This window comes from Lepisosteus oculatus, chromosome 20 (genome assembly GCF_040954835.1).
Source record: "Lepisosteus oculatus isolate fLepOcu1 chromosome 20, fLepOcu1.hap2, whole genome shotgun sequence".
Lineage (NCBI taxonomy): Eukaryota > Metazoa > Chordata > Actinopteri > Semionotiformes > Lepisosteidae > Lepisosteus > Lepisosteus oculatus.
In genome coordinates this window covers 3,892,330-3,914,214 of record NC_090715.1, presented here as the reverse complement: position 1 = coordinate 3,914,214, position 21,885 = coordinate 3,892,330, and the positions used below count along the sequence as shown (strand labels likewise).

At 47.3% G+C, this 21,885-nt stretch overlaps 2 protein-coding genes across 7 annotated transcripts; one reads left to right on the top strand and one right to left on the bottom strand.

Moving 5' to 3' along the window:
- Window positions 1-4,848: 4,848 nt before the first annotated feature.
- On the top strand, window positions 4,849-17,823 carry gfod2 (glucose-fructose oxidoreductase domain containing 2). 3 transcript variants are annotated; one of them, XM_015368422.2, is made up of 3 exons: window positions 4,849-5,159; window positions 8,042-8,381; window positions 14,143-17,823. In XM_015368422.2, the coding sequence occupies exons 2-3, from the start codon at window positions 8,129-8,131 to the stop codon at window positions 15,027-15,029; spliced, it is 1,140 nt and encodes a 379-aa protein (XP_015223908.2). In that variant the 5' UTR covers window positions 4,849-5,159; window positions 8,042-8,128; the 3' UTR covers window positions 15,030-17,823. The 3 variants fall into 3 exon arrangements, with proteins under 3 accessions (XP_015223908.2, XP_069037307.1, XP_069037308.1); XM_069181206.1 differs by having other exon boundaries at window positions 4,849-5,329; XM_069181207.1 differs by lacking the exon at window positions 4,849-5,159 and adding an exon at window positions 6,230-6,371.
- LOC107080054 (uncharacterized) lies at window positions 17,824-21,870 on the bottom strand. Of its 4 annotated transcripts, none has more exons than XM_069181210.1 (5): window positions 21,684-21,865; window positions 21,258-21,409; window positions 19,176-19,426; window positions 18,670-18,834; window positions 17,824-18,320 (listed from the first exon to the last, which is right to left on the bottom strand). In XM_069181210.1, exons 1-5 carry the CDS (start codon window positions 21,774-21,776, stop codon window positions 18,178-18,180), a joined length of 804 nt encoding a protein of 267 aa, XP_069037311.1. In that variant the 5' UTR covers window positions 21,777-21,865; the 3' UTR covers window positions 17,824-18,177. The 4 variants fall into 4 exon arrangements, with proteins under 4 accessions (XP_069037311.1, XP_069037310.1, XP_069037313.1 ...); XM_069181209.1 differs by having other exon boundaries at window positions 17,824-18,326; window positions 21,684-21,861; XM_069181212.1 differs by having other exon boundaries at window positions 17,824-18,326; window positions 19,212-19,426; window positions 21,684-21,857.
- Between the last annotated feature and the right edge of the window lie 15 nt (window positions 21,871-21,885).

Below are 21,885 nucleotides of genomic sequence, written 5' to 3'. Positions count from 1 at the left end.
TTATTATTCTGTTTATGTAGTATTTTTTTTTTAGTTTTTAGTTTGTCATTTGTTGTGCTCATCTTGAAAATCTAGATCCTTTGTTTTTAAGGGCGGAAATGAACCCCCCAGATAACATTTTAAACTGCGGTATGCCCTATTAAAACAGAATAATAAGGTATACATTGTAATTAAACAATACTTTTGTTTCTCAGAACTCAGGTATACATACGCATAGAAATTTAGCATGGAAAGTGGAAGAAAGTCCTTTTGTTTTACCAGCATTGAATTGGTCATCTCCATGCTTACTGTGATTTTAATTTCTTTTCTAACCTTTAGATTGTGGAAAAAGTCAATTATGCTATGTTGACAATTCCTCAGAAAAAAAAATTGCTGTTCATTGATTAAAACAAAGAAAGCTTCCCAGATAAGCCACAAACTTGTCTGCAGTATGTAACACCTGGTGTCTTGTGGAGCACCAGCTGACTTCATGAAGGTTTTTGAATTTGCTGGCTTAATATATTTTAGAGTTCACAATAGTGACTCAAAGGGTTCAGTTCAGGACAATTCCTTTGTATTTTTTTACAAAAAGTGGATTTTGAAGTTCCACAGTCTAATATTGTAGTGATTCAACTACACTAAAGCTTTCTTGAAAGGCTGTTACAGCCCAGTTAGGTATAAGAAATTAGACGCTGCTTTTCTGGCTCCAGTTCGTTTGAGGAATGTAAGGAACATGAGGAATTGTAAAAAAAAATGAAGGAATTTGGTTGGTTGCCCTGTGCCTGCAAAAATCCACATTTTCAGCTGCACAAGCCATTTGTCTCTGCTGTGACGCAGAAATGTAAGTTGCCAGTTCGTGTGCGTCTCCTGCACACTTGCTTGTGACTTTCAAGCTGAAAGGTTGCTGAACATGTGCGCAGGCTCTCTGCACTCAGAGCTGCAAAGTCCGAACTCTGCGCCAGAGGAAAATGAAGGTGCCCGTGTCTGATGAGTTAGCCACTTGTAGTCTAGCACTCGGCGCGAAACAGGCTGACAGTTAACTTCAGTCGAGGCCTCCCTCCTCGGTCTTGAATATTGAACAATGGGGGTGTGTATCTCACCAGTCGTCCTCTGTTCCAGATGGGGCTCCCCCTTTGGGAGTGCTCACCGTGTGCTCAGCAGCATGCCGCCCCCAGGGGAGCTCAGCGTCCCAGCAGAGCCCCGGCTCACTGGAGTGGCCTCTTTGGAACTTGCTACAGCACCAGGCTAACGCCATCCCAAAAATCACTGCTTTCTAAAAAGTGTGATGACTATTTTTGACGTTAATTCCTCTAATATGTTCTTTGAGCCTGCTTAGCAGGGGGGATATTTAAAAACAAAAGGCCAGATCGATCATATCTCTCCTTGTTATGAACACCATAGCATTGTAGCATTTCAGTTGCTGTGCTGTTTTATGTGTCATCTACCTGGTGTGGAGTGTATGTGAGGTGTGCATAAGGAACATCTATGTTAGCACTCTTTGTTTTTACCCCACACCTTCAGACAGACATGCAGCAGCAGGGGTCTCTGTGGAAATAAGCTTGCATGCACTCTCTTTTACCTTGTAAATACCGTGGCTTTCCCTAAATCCCAAGGGAGAGAGTCCTTCTGAATAGGAGCATGATGACTGTGGAAGAGTCTCAGTTAGACTTATTCTCTATGCAGGCTAGCCTCCCCACCTCTCCAGCATGGCCTAGGAGCCCAATAGGAAATGGCCATGTGATGTCCTGACGGCCAGCCCACATGAACTGAGAGTTTCTGCTGCAATGGCTGTTAAAGAGACAATATCATTTGAACTAATGCATTAATTTTGACCTGGCCACTGTGGATTCAGTGGCTATAAACTCTTTCTTATAAAACATTTTCCTTGAATATTATTAACTGCACAAGTGGTCACAGCCACCAGAGTTTCAAAATGCCAGTTAGGATGGAGTAACCCTGTGTTGAATGTAGCTCAGTAGGGTTTTATTTTTGAATGCTGACGGCCTACATGAGATTTCTCGGACAAGTTGTCTGAAATGCATTGTTTTTGTTTTACCTCGCTCTAACACGAAATGTATAATAAGGCGTATTATGTTTATTTTCTGTTTTGTGTGCATCATATTAAGTGGCAGGCAAAGGGGATTATGCAGACAAGAGACAAGTACAAGCCAGAGGAAGAGGAATGAAAGCACACCCCACCCCCCCACAACCACAACCACCACGGTAGTGAGGGCAGGGGTTTAGGGGGTGGAGTTGAACACAAGCCAAACTGCCAAACTGTTCATTTTGGCCCTCTCACTCATTGGTCAGTGCCAGATGATGACCACTACTTCAGAACGGCCCCTGTGATCAGGCTCTCCAGAGGGCCTCTCGGGTTCTTGATCGACTCTTTCAAAAGACAAAAAAAAAACGGAATCCGTTTTTTTAATTGAGTTGTGACACAGATGTATATAGTACTTGAATTAAGTCTGTATCCACCCTGCACTCGTAGGTTACTTGATTTATCTAATGTGATACAGGGTGCAGTGGCTGGAGATGCGTTTTTAAAATGTCTGAAGCGAACCGTATTCAGATACCCTGTTTCTGAGTATTAGATCTTTGAACAGAGATGGTTCTCTCACTTCTTTGGAAAGTCTAAAACCTGTTTTAGTCGTACACACCCTCTGGCAGACCCAAGTACATTATACTCCTCAATAGCCAGACCGATCGAGCCCCGCCTATTGTCATTTTCACTTGGATCACACTTTATTAGGAAACGTGACTTTTTATTCCTTTAAGCTGACAAGAACTTCAGTTGATGCCCCATTGGGATTGAAGGATGGCAATTAAATGGGTAAAATGTCGCAAGCTGTGCACAAGTTTTTTTTTTAATTATAATTTTATTTTTTGAGTTTGATCTTAGTATTTGTGAAATAAGTTACCCTCTACTTAGCATGAACCTTTGAAAACCTTTAAAACAAAAAAAAAGAAAAAAAGAATTATGAAAAAATACCTATGTACTGGAAATATGGTAAAGACAAATATTGTATTCTGTTGTATTTTGACAGAATTATTTTTATTAAAATACACATCCATGTGCAAATTATCCGGTGTCCTGTTCTTTCTTGTTTTATCTCTTGGCTGCCTGCTACAGAGCTCTTCCACTGAGCCATCACTCCTGTGTAGTCTGTAAACTGTCAATGTCTGAAAAAGAACAGGGGTCCGACAGTGATGGCTTTGAAGATCTCAGGGTCAGGCCAGGAGCATATCTGTCTTCTGGACTACATTTTAGTCTAGCTGTTATTGAATAACTTGATTTCTACTCAAGACTTTGGTAGTGCCTGTTTTTGCTGTCGGCATACCATTTTTGGTCATTTGTATTTGGCATCTGTTATGAAACAGTAATACATGTGGAGCTCTAGATTAAAACATAGCAAAATTACACCATTTCATACCAAACACAAGTCAAGTCATTATTGCAATGTTCTTAGTGACACACAGTCAGTTGACCCTGGCTGAGAGGTAGCAAGAGTAGCTCTTTTTTCAGACCAAATGGTCTTGGTTCAGAACCCCTATAAAGAAAAAAAAATGATACGTGCTTTTGACGATCATTGTGACAATGCCATCAATTGATAGCATGATATATCACCTCAGTCTTGTCAACTGAAAATCATTCAGTTAAGTCATTACTGAAGCAACCTTGAGCTCTGCTGGAATGCAGACTGGTGCTGAAGTCCAGGGTGTAGGCCTCCAGGCTATGGAAGGATCTGCTGACTGGATCTTTGCTATTTTGGAGAGGAGGAGAGCAGTCCACATTCTGAAATCCAACTTAAGGTCACCATTAATCACACCTTTGTAAAAATCCAGACAAGTCCTAGCCTAGAGCCTCCCCTTGTTTCTGCAGGATTTAAGGGACAGAAAATCACAGCTTCCCCTGCAAGGGATGCTGGGCAATAGCTATTATTAACAGTGATGGGAATAACAATTCCTTACACTAATTTAGCACTCTTTAAATCCTGAAGGAACCCCAAAGATCTTTGCAAACAAGTGGGGACCTACTACATCCACCACTGAAGGAGAGACCCCACCTGGGAGACAAAGGAGCCATTCATCACCAGCAGCCCCATCTGGGAGACGCACAGAGATCATTCCGAACAAGCACCCCACCTGGGAGACACACAGAGATCATTCCGAACAAGCACCCCACCTGGGAGACGCACAGAGATCATTCCGAACAAGCAGCCCCGCCTGGGAGACGCACAGAGATCGTTCCGAACAAGCAGCCCCGCCTGGGAGACGCACAGAGATCATTCCGAACAAGCAGCCCCGCCTGGGAGACGCACAGAGATCGTTCCGAACAAGCAGCCACACAACTGCTGTTCTGTATCGGGTGGATACATAAAACGTAGCTTCACCAGTTGGACGTTCAAGCCCAGACTGGAATCTACCCAGGACACCAGAGGAACACCTCTACTCTTACAAACTGTGCTATGTACTTCTGGCCTACAGTACCTATTCATACAGATGGATGGACTGAAGTAATCGCAGTGAAAACACAGGTTCAAGGATAGGAGCAGTTTATAAAGACCTCTGACGTGTATGTTTTTAATCAGTTTCGTAGTGCGATGTTATGCCAAGTGCCCCCTATGTGTCACATGAACGAATTCTCGCTGTCTCGTGTATCCTGGAGAAGTGGAAAGAGCAGGATCCCGCAGCAGCCACGAGGAATGTGTTTTTCCATGGTTGAGGAAAGCTTCGTAAAACGTTTCGGCAAACAAAGAAATTCATAGCTACATTTGATCATGTTCAAGTAGGTATCCGCGTCAGCATGCTTAAGCTGCAAATGAGCAAGTAAAGGTGTATTCCAGACACAACGTTGTGTCTCTTTTATTTTCAGCATGGAATCAACCTTTATATTTAATTATGCTTACATCCATGTTTTACACAACATGTTTTTCTTTTTTGGCGGCGTCTGGAGGTATAGCTGTAAGCATCGCTAAATTCCCTTCCACGCATGAAGTAAGACAGTGAAATGAACTGTAAACACGGCTCTTTCACACCCCCGGCAGGGCCGAGCTGCGCAGAAGAGGCGTGTCCGGGGCGCCCTGCGTGCGCAGCCTCGCTCCGTCATGCTGGGAGCGAGCGCACAGGAGCGGCCGGGCTCGGGGCGCAGGAGCCGAAAACAGGAAAACAAAACGGAGGTAACCAAGGCTTTGGTTTCCGTGAACTACCGGGAGCGAAATGGCATCGCTGTGCAACGGCGCTACAGTGTCGGAGGGCTGGGCTGGGCTGCGTGTATGAGGCGAAAGTGAGTCCAGAGGCTGCGGGGCTAAAAGTGCCAGACTGGTCCGACGTTTTCTGCCTGCTGCTGGTGGGTATGGACTCTCTCTTGGGGTGGCGGGGGGCACGCAGGTATCCGCTGGCACAGTCCCGGTTTTGCAAACCCACACACACACACACAAGACAAAGATGAACGGGTTTTCGAGACGTTTTCGTTGTGCGCTCCTCCGCTCACGCCTCCCGGCGCAGCCCGGCCGGTAGCGCCGCTGTCTGCAGGAGCGCCGAGGCGTGTCGCTCATCCCCCGGCAGGGCGAAGCCTCTCTGGGTCCGTGTGAGAGGCACGGAGCCGCAGCGGGATCGCTGGCCCGGGTGGGGGGGTACGTGCAGTTGTTTTTGCAAGGGAAACGAGAAAGAGACCGACTGCAGGGGTGACACGGTCCCACTCCGGGCTGGCACCCCCTCTTGCTCTCTGCTTGCTCCGCTGGTTCACGGTCATCCTCTCCTTAGGAACACAGAAAGCGGCTGTGAACATTTCTTTTTAAAATAATTCACACGCGATTCTCCCATTGTCATAAAAGGGTGGGGGATTTAAAAGATTAAGTCGGTGTTTTGCGTCTTGTCTATCGATTGTGCCGATTGGCGATGCTCAGGCAGAAAGCTGATTGGCGGTGGGGGTTTTTTTTTTCTCTGCCGGTGGATTCATTCATTACCAGGGTAATTTTCCGTGTTCGCCGCTTTGCCGTTTCCGTGTCCGTGGTGCTGTGTGGATAAAACAAACCTCACTTGCCAGTCGCTTCTTGTTCTCCTGTTGTGTCGCTTGGGAGCTCGTCTGGGGTGTTGTTGGTTCAATGCTAGCTACTCAAGAGTATTTTTGAGAAGCCAGCAAATAATGTTTTTGAAAGCGTGTCCAGTAAGCCGGATGTATGGCCAGATGGTTGATTAATATTTTAAAGGAGTGGCGTGTTTTTATTGCGTGTGGTAGATAAGAGACGATCAGAACCGTCAGCTCTATATGCATATAAAAACGTCGGATTAAAGCGAGACGTTTTTTTTTTATCCAAAATTACTTCTTGATTTTGCATTGACTACCAGAAATCGTTTTTCCTGTAGTGGAAGAAACACGCCTGGATAAGGTAAAAGGAATGTTTAAAAAAAATTAAATAACCGAGGCCCGGGACAGAGAATAAGGAACAGAAAATGTGCGGTAACTTGAAGTTAATAAACTGGTCTGAGCACATTATACAACCGCTTCCTCTCGTGTTTCGAAGCTGTTCAGGTGTTGCTTGCAAGATTAAAGTTGTGACCGTGTTAATTACGCAAAAGGTACCCACAGGATTTACTTTGCCAGACTTCAAAACAAGTCGGTCTCACCTGGACTCTGGACTATCTGCAGGCTATCGCAAACGGGATCTTTCAACAGACACGCTGTTCACTCGAAAGGCCACCCCGAGGGTTTTGAACCGTTTTTTCTTGAATAAACCCCGCAGAATATTTTGTGCACACCGTTCTTGTGACTAGCTATCAGTCTGTTACTGAAGACCTTAAAAGCCTACTCAAAGGCAGCCTTTTCCAGGAGTTATTTAACAATAATTTACTTTAAACGATTCATAATGATTTTTTGCACTGTCCAACCACATAACCACAAACAGCTGTTAACAGTCAAGTAGCCACGTCCGGATATTTTTAAGGGTAACAAAAGGGTAACAGTAACCGTGTTTTGTGCGTCTTGCTGCAGTTTGTCACGTTTGAAATGCTGTTTTCAGTCACAGCAGATCTGTCATCTTCAAAGTGACTAACCTTGTGAAGAGGAGACTCTCCTCTGATTCAGGTTAGAAACATAAGTGCCTCCTCTGCGGCAGGGCTCTCCAACCTTGATCCAACCCTGATCCCCAGTCCAGTTAGTCTCATAGGTCACCTGTTTTTAGACATTGGCCACACCTGTCGGCTACTGATGAATCAAGCAAGTAATCTCTTCAGTTAATTGAATTCTGGTCCTTGAAGGCTGAGGTTTTAGTCCTCGGTGATCTCTGAATGACTTTGTACAACGTGCCTGTTTGATGGATGACACAGTTGATCTGGGGTGCCTCAGGACCAGGCCTGGAGATAGTCAGTGTAGCCTGGTAAGAGAGCTCATGTTTGCAAGTTTAGATCCCTGTTTCACACTGTCAGTGACCTCTAGTTGTGCTCGCACTCTGTTCCTGGAGCTGGACTCCGTTTATGGAAAATATTGTTATTGATTTGTGATTTTATGACTGGTTTATTATTAGGTGCACATCTGCCCTGCTGTATAAATGGGTATTCTCGGGATCACCATTGTAACTGGGGAATTTCTTTGCCCAGTCCCTGAAAAGGCTCAGCTGAGAGTTGTAGACTGAAGGTCTAAAAATTCCAGGTTCTACCCGGAGTTTCAACATTGAATTGGCACCGTTGGGTCGTCAGTGATTGCTTACCGATTCGACTGTAAGGAATTCAAGGGCTTTTGGGAATCTGGAGCAAGGTAGCCAGTGCCCTCATTTTTTTCTAGAAATGCCCGCTCGAGATTCTCGGATCAGTTAGCTATATGGGCCGATTGGCTCTTCTCGTTGGCCAGTTTTCTGATGTGCATTGTGAGCACCTCTCTCGCGCGTTTTAGAGAACAGCGCTAGGCTGTTGTTGCGGAAGAGGTTTTATTGCAGAAGTAGATGTGAATTTTAACTCCCGGCACTGTCCTCTTGCTTGGGTCAGCTGTGTACTTTCTGACATTACTACACATGTGCTGTTACCTACATCCTGAACTATAAAGTCACTTGGCGCTGTTCCGCAGGTGAGCAGGAGGGCGGCGCTGTGAGAGGCTGGCAGGAGATGCCCGTCCGGCCCTGAGTGCGGAAAAGGAGGTGGCTGCAGGCCGGCCATGCTGCCCGGCGTGGGCGTCTTCGGGACGGGGAGCACAGCTCGGGTGCTGGTGCCCCTGCTGCAGGCGGAGGGCTTCTCGGTGGAGGCGGTGTGGGGGCGCACGGACGAGGAGGCCCGGCAGCTCTCCCAGGAGCTGGGGATCCCCTTCCACACCAGCCGCACGGACGACGTGCTGCTGCACCCCGACGTGGACCTGGTCTGCATCAACATCCCGCCGCCGCTGACCCGCCAGATCGCCGTCAAGGCGCTGGGTAAGACGCCGAGCCTCGCCGAGCCCCTCTGTGCCCCGCTGCTGCCTGCCAGAACAGCCCAGTGCAGGTCCTCTGTTATCAGCCACTGAGATTCAGAAAGGAAACATCCGTCCATCCATTTCCAAACCACTTCTTCCAAAATAATGTTAATAATAATAATGTTTCTTTATTAGCCCTATACAATTTATTGCATTAGGAATTAATCTTTTCACATACTTGAAAGCTTGGGGTCAGAGTGCAGGGTCGGTCATTGTACGGCGCCCCTGGAGCAGTTGGGGTTAAGGGCCTTGCTCAGGGGCCCAACGGAGTAGGATTCCTCTGCCGGCCGCAGGATTTGAACCGGCAACCTTCCAGTCACAGGCGCAGATCCTTAGCCACAGAGCCACCGCTCCACCCAAATCAGGGTCACGGGGGGGAATGGAGCCTATCCCAGCAAGCAACAGGCGCAAGGCAGGGTCCACCCTAGACAGGACAAGAACCCATCACCAGGCCAAATAACGTACGGACACCAAGGCCGCTTTTACCTAGGATCCAATTAACCTTTTGCCTTTGGACTGTGGGAGGAAACCCACACAAACGTGGGGAGAACATACAGACTCCACACAGACAGCACCCTAGGTCTGGGATTGAGCCCAGGGTCCCAGGCCTGCGAGACAGCAATGCCACTGGGTCGCCCCTATACAGGAACTGGTAAAGGTTAATTTCACGCTGAATGGTAGAAAGAAGAGGACTCAACAGCTGACGCGTCATTGCTGCTTCTTTCTGCTTTTCAGCCTGGAATCAGCCTTGGCTTATTCCTTTATAGCCCCAGCTCCCCCCTCCAAAGAAAGTTACAGTTCTGTTTCGCCTCATGGGACCTCAGATGCTGCTCAGAAGCCTTCAGCTCTGCCTTACAGTAGAGCAGTGCTGTAGCATGACGGGTGAGCAGAGCCAAAGACAGGACCTTTCTTTCTCTTGACTTGCTGCTCCCAGCCTGGAGGTCTGGCAGACCTAGGAGCCCATCTAGAAACCAAGCCAGCGATTAGTCACAACTGAGAGATTCAAGTTTGTCTTCAGCTCTTTTTTTAAAAGTCTTTTCGAAATCCCGCTAAAAGACTTTGGAACTTGGGCTGCAGTTCTAACATCGCAAAGCTATTGGTCACAAAGGACGGCTTATAGTGCTCGCGACTCTAATCTCCCCTAAGGTCTGTCATGTGCTGATGCCCTCAGCAGGAAGAGTTCCTTGTTTGTTCTGAAGTTACGCAAATGAGTCCACTGCCTTTCCCTGCCTTGACAACAGAGCCTTTATTATGACTGGTGTCCGTTAATCGGATTCTTTAGCCTCACAATGGAGCTCTTATCTAAATAATACAGGGTGCTCATCTTACCAGTTAACCCAAAGCGATACAGAGGAACTGTAATCAGACTTGTGAACCTGTTTCGCTGTGATGATTGTTTTCACTTTTGGACTTTGCTACGATTTCCTGGTTACTATACCACAGAGGGGGATGTGGATCAGAATGGATTCTATTTGCATGTTGTTGGGTTAACTGGTAAAATAAGTACATTGCACAGATGAATTATGATTGATCATATATTGATTACATGCAGTGATGCCATTTGCAGTTACAGTGGGAGCACTCTCTTTGGGTTTTGCATGGATTTGTTCTTTTTGGTAGGATTATTTTTGCTATAAACAAATGCCTTGGCTTAGATCTTCACATCTCCTCTGGGGAATATAAATGGAAGCTTTTGCCTATTTAATCTTCCCTGCCACTTGGTTTCAGTGCTGAATTTGTTTAGATCCTAGTTCCTGTTTATGGCTGTAATAAACAGTCATAGTCTGATGACCGTGTGAAGCAATGTAATTTGTGCATCATTCATAGCTGCACAGTTATGAAATCCTTAAAAAATCTGCTCATTCTATTTTTCCTTTCTGATTCTGAAAATTGTATATATATCTGCCCTTATTTTCCTCACAAATTCCTGCCTGATTACCCTTCCTTCCTGATCTGGGCGGGTTAACTTCCTCGGCCGTTTTGTGTCTGAAATCGTCCATATAAAAGTCAATCTAGACAAAAAATTCATTTGTTTAGACCTTCTGGGTTTGTCAAACGCACAGTCGGACTTTTCAAGCCCACATTCGGCTTCTGTAAGAGAACATCCTTGTGGGTGTTTGTCTTTTGACTTTTTTTTTTTTCCCCGGATAATGGGGTCGTGGCGTTTTTTGAAATAATTCGCCAGTCAGCTGTCTGCTGGTAAAAGCACAAATCCCATCTCGCATGCTGTAGGGATTTTGCTGTTAAAATTCAGGCGATGCTTTGAGAGGTAGATGGAACTGGAGGTGCCCGGAAATCCCAGGGTAGAAGCTGCCACTGCCGAATCTGGAAAAGGGCCGAACTGGGCGAATCCCAGCAGGACGGAGACTGGAGAACGAGTCGGCTCTGCAGCGCTGGCAGCAGACGAGTGTGCGCTGGGGTTATGGGTGAGGGTGAGCGGGAGAGTGAAGTGAGCTGGGGCGAGGACAGCGGGCCTGTGCGTCTCGGCAGCTCTCCCTGGTCCCCCCCCCCAGCACCCCGCGCTGCAGGAAGAGAGCAGGGAGACGGGCCGGGCCAGCAGTGTCCGTTTCCTGCGCCGGGCCGCTCGGGGAGAGGCCTCGGCCCGGGCTGGGAGGAGCTGTGGTGACCCTGATAGGGAGAAGCCTGATAGCCTTTCTTTGTTTTGTTTTTTTTTCCTTCTCTTCCTTTTTAGGCGCTGCCTTCTTTTTACCAATTCCTCCTCTTTTTGCTTTAACCTTCCAGTCCTGGAGTTTTTTTGTTTGCAGTGGCTTTGTTTTGGTGAATCTGGCTTGAACGGGCCCAAATATATCGGTCTTTGAACCCGCGGTGCCTCATTTAAAATGGGCACAGGGGCTGGTGGCTTTGACTGTCTTTTAATTCTGAAGGGGGCTGATTAAACTTTAAATACTCACTTGCAAAAAACTCCCTGAGAACAACGGATTAACACAAACACAGCCCCGAGGCACTAAAGGCACTGTTGATCAAATATGCTGATTGGACTGACTGATACTATCTACTTTATTGTCCACATACAGTGGGAATTTTCCTCTGGCCTCACTGAGACAGCAATAAAAACAATGTAAAGTACGTAAAACACCCAGTGGATTTCACAAGATGTGTTCACTCACTGGAACACAGCACAGTGTATTTTTGTTTTAAAATGACGCAGTTGATCTTTTTCGTGAGTGCCGTGTTAAAGTATGCAGGAGAAGTACGTAACAGGTCTCCGCCTATAAGGAAACCCACGAAAGCCTCCGACCCTGCAGAGCCTCCAGTTCCTAATACGAGGAAGGTGTGCTGTAACCCTGAAGGGCTCGTCATCGGCCCAGTCCAGACCCGGAATCCGCTGAGGGAGGCGTTTCATTATTCCGGGAATTAGGGAGTTAGAACGCGCCTCTGGGCTTTCTGGCTGGAACCTGACCAGGCAGGTTGGTTCCCACTCTCCTGGATTCAGGAGGTTTGCTTGAGGAGGGGAGTCTGGGGGCCAGGCTGGGAATTTTAAACAGGGCGGCAGACCGTTTAACTACCTGCCTGTGTTCAGCGGCTCAGTGTCGCCACTCCTCACTTTTCCCCCACACCTGTACCGTGGGCACATCATGTCCATCCTTTAGCGAGTGAGTCAGGCTCAAAGTGTGTGAACAGGTTAGTCTTCCTGGCGGTCATGTGGTCCTGGCGGGAGGCTGGCGTGATGCTAGCTCACCCAGCCTGTTGGAAATGAGCAGGGCTCACCCACAATGCACTGTGTCCCTGCTGAGGGCTGCACCGTAGGGAGTCGGTCGTTTTCCTTTGTCTTGGGGGGGGACGCTAGAGCGAAAACCGTCGGTGACATGCAGTTGGCTCGTTGCTTTTTAATTTCCTGTCTTGTCGCCTCGTGACTAATGAGGCTGCCCGCTGCCAGTGCAGTAAAAGAGCACTCCCATGAAGGAGCGCTGTTGGGGGGGGGATGCGAGGAGGTTGAGGGTGAGTGAAGGGAGGCCGTAGGAAATGAGGAAGACAAACAGGAAAGCAGAGCTGTTCAGCGAGGGTAAATTACCCACAGGAGGCCGACCCCCTCCTCCTGCAGGGGGCTGTGTTCCTCAGGACAGACGCAGGAGCCCTGTGGCTCTGGGGGGTTTTCCTGTCCCAGCGTCCTTCCCGAGCCCCTTCTCTCACACACACACACGCGCTCTCATGCTCTCACGCGCGCCTTATCAGGAGCGCAGCTGTAGGGGACTTCTGCCAGTCTCTCTGACAAGAGCCCTCTCTCTGCCAGGAGACCAGGCAGTGCTGTATCACAGAGCTGCAGAGCTCACTCTGAGCGGCCACAGCTTTCTGGGTCGCAAGCTCTGTACCTCTGAGCCATCGACACACCCTCACCCGCACTCGGCGATATTGAATTGTGCCCAAGCGCTAACTCCAGACTGCCTTCCTGATGGATTCCAAGACAGGGCTCAAGCCTTGTGTAGCGAAGAGGCTCAGATGCCCTTAATTGCTCAGGGATGTTCAAGCGCTTTTTTGACTGAGAAGCTTGGTAGCCTATCATAAACCTGAATTTAGCATACAGCGGTGTCCTCTTCACCTATGTGGCAGAGGGACGTACCAAAAGGTGCAGTGACAGTGGGCCGCCACTAGAGTCCGCCAAACTCTGAGCTAAAAAAACTTTTAAATGCATTGCTCTGTGATTGAATAAGCGAATTATATGTTTCTTTTATCACGAGATTGTATAAGAGCATGTTGTTTGGTCCACCAGATGTCAGTTGACTATGGAGAAAGCTGTGTTAATGATTTCTCTCTCTCAGCCTGCAGTCACAGCTGTGTGTCAAGTTAAGGGACTTTGTCAAAGGACTGTGCAGTAAGGCATAGCCAGGATTCCCACAGAATCTCTTCTGAAGGGAAATTTAAACCAAGAGCAGAAGGCTCTTCTTTTTACAAAGGGCCGTGGGAGTGTGTAACAAAACATCCAGCTGTGTTGTTGGGGCCGATACCCTGGAAATAGCTGGATGGGAATGCTTAGCTAATAAAACCCAGCCTCTTCCAGTTAGCAAAGTTTAATCCAACTCCCTTTCAGGAGAAAAGGGTAAAAACGGAAACTGATAGCATGCATGTATTGACTGGAAAAACGAGCATGTCCTCACACAAAACGTACTGGGAGTCTGAAATGAGCTGCCAAGCCCTCCCGAAGAAGCAGATTCTCTGGGAATCCTGAAGAGATCGTCTGATCAGCAACCACGATGGATTGAAACTTAAAAAAAAAAGTGTCAGGAAGTTTTCTCTTGAGTGTGCTTGAGCGGATGGTTGTGAATCTCCGCAGCTGCTTTAATCGCACAGGTTATTCTCCTGCTTTCCCAGGCCCTCGTGTCATTTGCAGTGCAGGACTTTGGCGCCCCTATCCTCCTAATAGTGTAATTGAATACATTCATGAATTAGAGAAGACTGTCATTGGGCTTTGATACTTCACAGGATTCCTTAATCTGTTAAAATCTTGCACCATTTGCACTGAATCATTTATTTTAACTTGTCACATGTCAGTGTAAACATGTATAGTTCAAAGCCCGACATGGGTTGGGTTGCTGTGCGCTGGGACTTGTCTGTCCTGCCATTATTGCAGTCCATGCAGTAGATCGTCATTGCAAGATTCGCCACTGCAGGAGGCTTTAAAGGCTTTGGCATTTGGGAAATGCGGGTGTAGATGGCGTGAGAGCCGCCGTGACTCCCTTTCTCTCTCTCTCTCTGCCTTGCCGAAGGGATCGGGAAAAACGTGATCTGCGAGAAGGCCGCCACCTCGGCCGATGCCTTCATGATGGTGACGGCGGCCCGCTACTACCCCAAGCTGATGAGCCTGATGGGGAACGTGCTGCGCTTCCTGCCGGCCTTCGCGCGGATGAAGCAGCTGATCGACGAGGGCTACGTGGGCGAGGTGATGGTGTGCGACGTGCGGGTCTACTGGGGCAGCCTGCTGGGCAAGACCTACAACTGGATCTGCGACGAGCTGATGGGCGGCGGGGGACTGCACACCATGGGCACCTACATCGTGGACCTGCTGAGCCACCTGACGGGCCGGCGGGCCGAGAGGGTGCACGGGCTGCTCAAGACCTTCGTCAAGCAGAGCGGCGCCATCCGGGGCATCCGGCACGTCACCAGCGACGACTTCTGCTTCTTCCAGATGCTGATGACGGGGGGCGTCTGCAGCACCGTCACCCTCAACTTCAACATGCCGGGGGCCTTCGTGCACGAGGTGATGGTGGTGGGCTCCGCGGGGAGGCTGGTGGCCCGGGGCACCGACCTCTACGGGCAGAGGAACACCGCCTACCAGGAGGAGCTGCTCCTGGCCGACCCCCCGGGGCCGCTGGACAAGGGGCTGCTGGACATCCCCTTGCCCTACCTCAGGGGCATGGTGTGCATGGTGCAGGCCCTGCGCCAGTCCTTCCAGGGCCAGGAGGACCGCCGGACCTGGGAACTGCAGCCCCTGGCCGCGGCCGCCTCCTTTGAGGACGGGCTGTACATGCAGTGCGTGGTGGACGCCATCAAGACGTCCAGCCGCACCGGGGAGTGGGAGACGGTGGAAGTCATGACCGAGATGCCCGACGCCAACCAGAACTTGTGCGACGCGCTGCAGAGGATCAACCCCTGAGGATCCCTGCAGCCCAGCCGGGCTCCGGGGGCAGTGACCTCCCGCCTTCAGGGAGCTGGTGAAATTCCTCCATCCCCTCTTCTGGAGGTTGTGCTCGGCCAGTGATTAGACTTCCCCCCCTCTTGTAGAGCAAATAGGAGCTACAGCACACGGAGCCCCTCTGCGACCAGACCGAGCGTTTGCAGGCCTTCACTCGTGCTGTCTTGCCGACTCCTCTCGTTCTGTCCTTGGTGCTTTCGTTTCATTCCCTTCGTCTGCACATTGTGCATCTCTGGTTTTCAAAGCAAAGGCCTTTATTTTTTTTTAATTCAGAGCCGGCAGCTGGTAGGGGTTTGAAACTAGTTCTAACAAATGTGATGAATCTTTCCAGAGCTTTGACTTTCATCAGGAAGTAATTACTCCTAAAATATATATATATATATTTTTAAGTTTTGACAACTTAAAAAGCTCGTTTTTTTCTCACGGAACCTCTTCGATGCTTCTTTTCTGATATCTTTTTCTTGCATGAAAGGTGTTCTCAGGTCTGATCAGCATGATTAAGAACCTTTAAAAGGTTACTGGCTCGTTTGGTCAGGATTGCTGGTTAACTTGACAATACAAGGGGATCTTTTGCCCTCTATCCATATCAGAATGCCCTTTGACCTCTGGGGTGGAGGGCTGGTCAGTGCCTTATTGCTGGGGTTTCCAATCCTAGGTGTATTTTGTGCCAACCAAGCTTCGTTTCCTACTTTAATCCTTCGTTCATCTTTATTCTTAAGCATGTGGTAAGTTGCTTTTAACTATTGCATAGCCTAAGAAACTTAAAACTCTTCAAGTTTCAAATGCACCCCCCTCCCCCAACTGCTCTCAGTTAAGTAGAGCGCTCATCTTAAAACATGAAACAGGTGTGTCTGGGCCAGGACTAGGACTGGGAGCCCCTTACTTTAGGGCACTGAGTTATCAAAACCTTCTTCTCATAAATGAACATCTCTACTCCTCCAGAATCCATCAGACCTTATTTAATCAGTAGCTGAAGACCTATTTTGAAAGCTCAGAGAAGCTAATGCTGAGCTCACATAGGTCATGAGGAACAGGGATGTGAAAACCTGCAGACACCACTCTCCAAGACAGGATTTGTGCATTACAGCCTGAGTGTGCAGTGCAGTCGGGCACAGAAGCCAAGCCTGACTGACTGCAGCCTGATCAGTGAAGCACAGATGTGTGGTCATGCAGGGAATCCCCATCGTGGGCCTGGAGGCCCACACCCCTGCTGGATTTTAATCAAGCCAAGCTCTTTTACACAATTGAACTACTTGACTTAATAATAGGATTAACTTTCAGCTCTTCAACACTTTGGGTCGCCTTTTAACTGTTGTGTTTCATATGTAACGTACGATTCCCAACTTTTGATTAGAAGAAGAAAACTTGCAGGTATTCAAGCAACCTGTTAGTCCAGTTAAGGCTTCAATTAAGTAATTGAGTGGGGCTGGAATGAAAACCAGCAGTTCTGTGGGCCTCCAGGCCGGGATTGAAAACCCCTATTCTGGGGCACTGAGTTCCCCAGCCTCGTGTCACTGTTCTGTAATGTGTGGCACTGTCGTTGGCAAGATGACCCCTGAAGAGTGCGTATCAGAGGGGTACAATCACACATGACTGACACAGAACGGAAAGTAAAACAAAATGGGTGTGCTCTGTTAGTGAGGCGCTACATCTCTTCCTTCGCGCGTCCCCTTTGCTTTAGTCATCCCAGTGGGTCGGACTGTCTGCCACTGGGAATCTTCCACTTAGCGCTCGGCTCGGCTCAGCAGGTGGAAGACTGAACCTGCAGCAGTCCTGAATGCCCTGCGGATGTTTTCTTGATCCTACCCGAAACGTGTCTGCTGCTTAGGTGTAGGGGGGTCTGGGAGTTGCAGTTGGCGTAACTGGGCAGCCCGTTCTGTCTCTGCCAGATGTTCTCCATTTGCGATACCATCTATGTTTCGTCTAAGATGATGTTAGACTGAACCTGTCCTTTTGAGATTTTCAACCTGCAAATGACACTGGACATATCTGTAGATGTGTGTGTGTATATATATATGTTTGGGGACATAATTAGCAGTTTAAGTTTCCAGACTACATATACAATGTACTGCCTTCACTCTGTGAGAAGAATGAGAAATCCCATGTGCTTCAGAAATGAGCTTTTGTAACTGAAAGATACAAAGAAAGAGGACTGTAACTGGACTATGAACCTCAGGAACAGTTGTATCTAAAGAGGAACCATGCTCCTAGGCCCAATGGGATTCTCTTGGGTGTTGTAGCCCAGTACCAGGAGACGTTCAACAGTTCTGGGTTTCATTCAGTCTGTATGAAAACCATCCAGACAAACAGAAGTCAGGGTTAGGGGCTCTTCGGGCTTGAATTTGTTCATTTGAGGAATCGATAGCAGCTGGTGTTCTTTTCCCCTGTTACAGTAACCAAGAATCAGGCCATCTTCTACCTACGAAGGTATGAAATGAGCACAGCTGTAGTGTTCCTCTCTTTACTGGTGGTAGTGCGAAACACTGTTGCTTTTTTAACGTTGACAAGTATTCTTGGCTACTCTAAACTACTTGAGAGCTTTGATGTGAGCCTAAGGAAATGTTTTTAATACGTTGTACATAGTTTGTAGGTGAATATTTATTGTGTTCCTTTGATATCATTTTTGGTAAATGTTTTATTTTGGTGATATTACTGTAAGACGGGCATCTTGAGACGTGGGGGTGTTTTTTGTTTTTATAATCCATACTGTTTGAATGTAACTCTGAAAGGAAATAAATATCTTGTAGCCTCCTGGTCATTGTTTCAGATTTTATTTCACCGTGAAAGCTCCTGTGTTCTGCTGGGGGAAGACAAAATGCCAAAGACAGGAGACAGCAGCTTTCACAGACCTATCTGCTGACTAATGGTGACCACTTCTCCACTGCTTTCCACAAACTCAACAGGAGTGTTAATTGTATTAGCTCACTGCTACCTTATTATTGATCTGTTTCTATCTGCTCCACATTCTCCTGCAGGCAGAGAAAATAAAGCAAGATGCAAAAATCGGAGAACTTAAAACTGAATTAAAAGCGTCTGATAGAGAATCCTGTATGCAGAACGTGCCGGGGCTTCTTCAGCAAAGGCTGGTCAAAGACCCTCACGTCTGCTGCTACTGTGGAGAGAGTGGGGGGAGCAGGTCTGTGGGGCAGAGGTGGAGAATTCGGTCCATCCTGTCTTGGGGTGAACAGTCCAGCTCCAGCGGTGCTATAACCTGTCCACAAGAACCTCCCGCTGTGCCAGGGGACATGCAGTCTTCACCTCGGGAAGAAAAAAAAATACCGCACCGTTAGACAGGCATTTCAGAGCACCTTGACTTGCTTTATAGGACCACCAACTGTAGTTCGCTCTGCATGTATCTATTTAAAGTCTGTGCATATTGAGAAGCTGAACTTCAAAATTAAAAGACACTCGGTTTGGATTTCCCAACTCCGGGGATCCCCTGTCCTGGTTTTGAAAAGCTGCCTTCCCGTTGGATGCGTAGGTCTCTTCATTAGGAGCTGCAAAACGAGGAAATATCTGTTCCAGTTCAATTGTATCGTTAAAAGCTGTGCTGGAATTACAAACCCGCAGCCATGGTTTGGGAACCCCTGATGGGATCTACCTGAAGCTCTGGTCGCTGCGGGCTCTCCGGATGGCGACAGCGATGCGGGAGGCTGCGCTGAGCCCCGGCGTGACGCGGGCTCTGCGGGAACAGACGCCAGCGCAGGCAGGCCGTGGTGAATGTACTGATACAGGGGCCTCACGCGTCGTGCTCGCACTGCAGAATCTAACATGAAAGGAGTTCAAGAAGAATATCGCACGTTTTTAAGAAACATCTTGCGAAGTCACTGGTGACGATTTATGGGATTGCTTTGTAATAAAGATTCAGTGTTTACTCGCTTCTCTTTAAAGGACTCTTACCCATTACTAAGGCGTCCTAAATTGGCAAGACGATTAAAAGCAAAACACGATTGGCGTTTGCCAACAAATGTTCTGCATTCCTGCTGTCATGCCTAATTTTACTTGATTTAATTTAGGTATCTGAAGGTCATTCTACCGGCCCGTATTCTGATGGGTGCTAATACTGGCCCTTCGGCATTGATTTTCTCTAGGCTGAACCCGGTTTACCAGCGGTACAGTCGGTGTGACTATTTTGCCCCTCACACTCGAACTCCGCCGGTATCCCCAAGGGGACCCGGGCCGCTGGGGCTTGCTCTCCGGCCGAGATGTCCGTCTTCCCCACATTCAGGAGCGGTGTCCCTGTGTGTGGGCGGCCGGGGGAGCTGGGGTTTGCTCTCCGTCTGCTGCGATGGTTTTGCTTAGCACTTGTCCTGGAGAAATCGGGGTGGTGGAACTCCTGTAGATTGCCTCTGGACCTTCTGCAGGTTAGAGATGTCAAACATGAGCGATGCATTTTATAAAGTATACACACATAATCTGAGGCCGTGCATTAACATTCCCAATACACCTGTTTCTCACGATTATTTTTAAATCACTCAATTGAGTCCATGGAACTATATGGGTATTATAAATAATTTGAAATGAAAGATTCCCACTCGATTTTCTTCTTTTCATCAGATACATTCATTTCAATGTTAAGATCTGAATTAATAGGTAAGTTTAGAGGTCAAATACTCAGGGTTGGGTCATCTACAGAGTGCGATTCAAGTGCGTTTCTACGTTGCAGATAACACCTTATAAAGGAGAAGGAGAAGTAATTTGCAGTGGTTTCTGGACGTTTCCCCTCTTTCAAACGTTAAATTAAATTTCAACCCATAGACTTAAATGTGTTCTTATGTCACATTCCCTGCCTTTTGTACGGGTGAGGAAAATGTATATTTTCAAAGTCTTTCATTATTGTAAATTGTGTTTTATTCCGCATGTATTTCTGTGGCCTTCTTATTTCGCGGTTTGACTACAGAATTTGTACATTCCTACAGCTGCTGCCTGCTAGATCCGATTTGTGCAACAGTGACAGACTTCTTCGTGCTAAATGATTTATAACCCGTCACAACGCTGGTTCCCATTTGTGACTCATCGCTACTGAAAACAAAACAGGGACTCCTGCTGAAATCCTGCGCCCTGCTTTTAAATCCTTGTCCGAGTCTTCCCAAAACAAGGAGTGAAATTTTAAGAGCCAATAGGCGATAGCAAACACTTTAATTCGCCGGCGCTCATTACTCAACAATGACAAAATACGCACAGGAAATTATTTGGCGAAAAAAAAAACGCACTTTCATTAACTTTCAAACTTCTGTAACTGAGTCGAAATAACGATTTCAGAATGAAAGAACACACTTGCATTCAAATAAACTGCTTTTAATTAAATCGGACGCAACAGACGGACACGCTCTAGAAAAATGTGCTCATAGGTGCTCAGTCAATGGAAACGTGCTCAAAGCTAAGACATTTTGGAACCCCAGTACTTGCTCTCTAAAGAGAGACATTAAAGGAAAGAGCATTTCACTCGCTAACCGCTTGTGCTTAACTGATTCAACTACCCAATTTCAAACACCAAACCCATCTCTGTCGAGAGCTGGGTTTAAAAAAAATTGCAGGGGAGGAGGAAGTGAGCGAGGAACCAAAGTAATTATCAAGTTCCCGGAGGGCGTGAAATGTTCCATTTTAATTGAGCATTTACAGACAAAATCTTTAAAACACAGGAATATGAATGATTATAATAATCTTATATTTCGCCTGAGGAAACGCTACATTGCTCGCTTTGCGGGAAACCTAAACATCTTTATGTAAGTCCCGGTTAAATACTTATTTTCACTATAAACAGTATCCTCCTTAACTTATGAAGCGTGCAATTACAGATCTACATTTGTAGTTTTAGTCTGCCCTTAGCTTTGCCCAGTCCTGAAGTTCTTCAAATTGTCATTCAGACACCCCTCCCGGACGCGGCCGTGGCGCAGGGGTTCAATTCCTGGGGTGCAGTCTGCGTGGAGTTTATATGCTCTTCCCGTGTGGGGTGTTTTTTCCGCATGCCCCGGTTTCTTCTTACAGGAGGTGAATTGACGTCTGGGAAAACGGACCGTGGAGTGAGTGTATCTACCCTGCAATAGACTGGCGTCCCGTCCAGGGTGTACCTTGCCTTGCGGCTGTTGCTCGCCGAGATGGGCTCGGGCTCCGGATTACCCAATAGCCTGTTTTGGATAAAGCGGTTAAAAAAAAATGGGTGATAACCCACTCCCGGTGTGTCCTCACCTCGCCATCTTCTGAAACCCGTAGGTGCACAGAAGCCCTCGCAGCATGGCCGTGGTTTTGAATTTCTTCAGAAACATCAGATGTTCCCGGGTGTTGATTTCCTCTTCATAAACCGTTCCTTTAATGATCACCGACCTGCCGCTTTCTCCCCACTACATGAATCAAGAGTGAAGTTATTAACTGGACGAACACCGCATAAGAAAATGCTGTAAATGAATAAGATCCCATTTAATTTAGATTTTTTTTATTGTTTAGTGTTATGGTTCAGTTTTATCACATTATAGGCCCATTATATGATTTCGATCATCATGCGTTGAAACGTTTTTACCTTAATTGAACACCAAAGCAGTAAGGCAATAATGAGACTATACGATTCACGCACTGTGTTTTTGACATGATTACATAAAAAAACAACCTCCAATTTACCTGGAAAGATGTGATTTCTGGGTTTTCTACAATCGCTCCCAGTTTTGTGAGGAACTGGGCGGTCGTTAGCTGTCGAGCTGCTCCTGAAGGCATGTTCAACTAACGAGAAGACTTTCAGTTTTGAGAAGCTATTTTGATTTAATGTTGTGGAATTTTAATACGTCACTGTGGGCAGTTTACTAAGACGGTTTTTAATTACTAT

Bases quoted from the DNA above. Each gene is read 5' to 3' on its own strand.
- gfod2 (XM_015368422.2), top strand. From the start codon at position 8,129: ATGCTGCCCGGCGTGGGCGTCTTCGGGACGGGGAGCACAGCTCGGGTG. The intron at 8,382-14,142 runs GTAAGACGCCGA...GCCTTGCCGAAG, and splicing joins GATCGCCGTCAAGGCGCTGG to GGATCGGGAAAAACGTGATC.
- LOC107080054 (XM_069181209.1), bottom strand. From the start codon at position 21,776: ATGCCTTCAGGAGCAGCTCGACAGCTAACGACCGCCCAGTTCCTCACA. The intron at 21,410-21,683 runs GTAAATTGGAGG...TGATTCATGTAG, and splicing joins CAGAAATCACATCTTTCCAG to TGGGGAGAAAGCGGCAGGTC. The intron at 18,835-19,175 runs GTAAACCGGGTT...CTTTCATGTTAG, and splicing joins TCACACCGACTGTACCGCTG to ATTCTGCAGTGCGAGCACGA.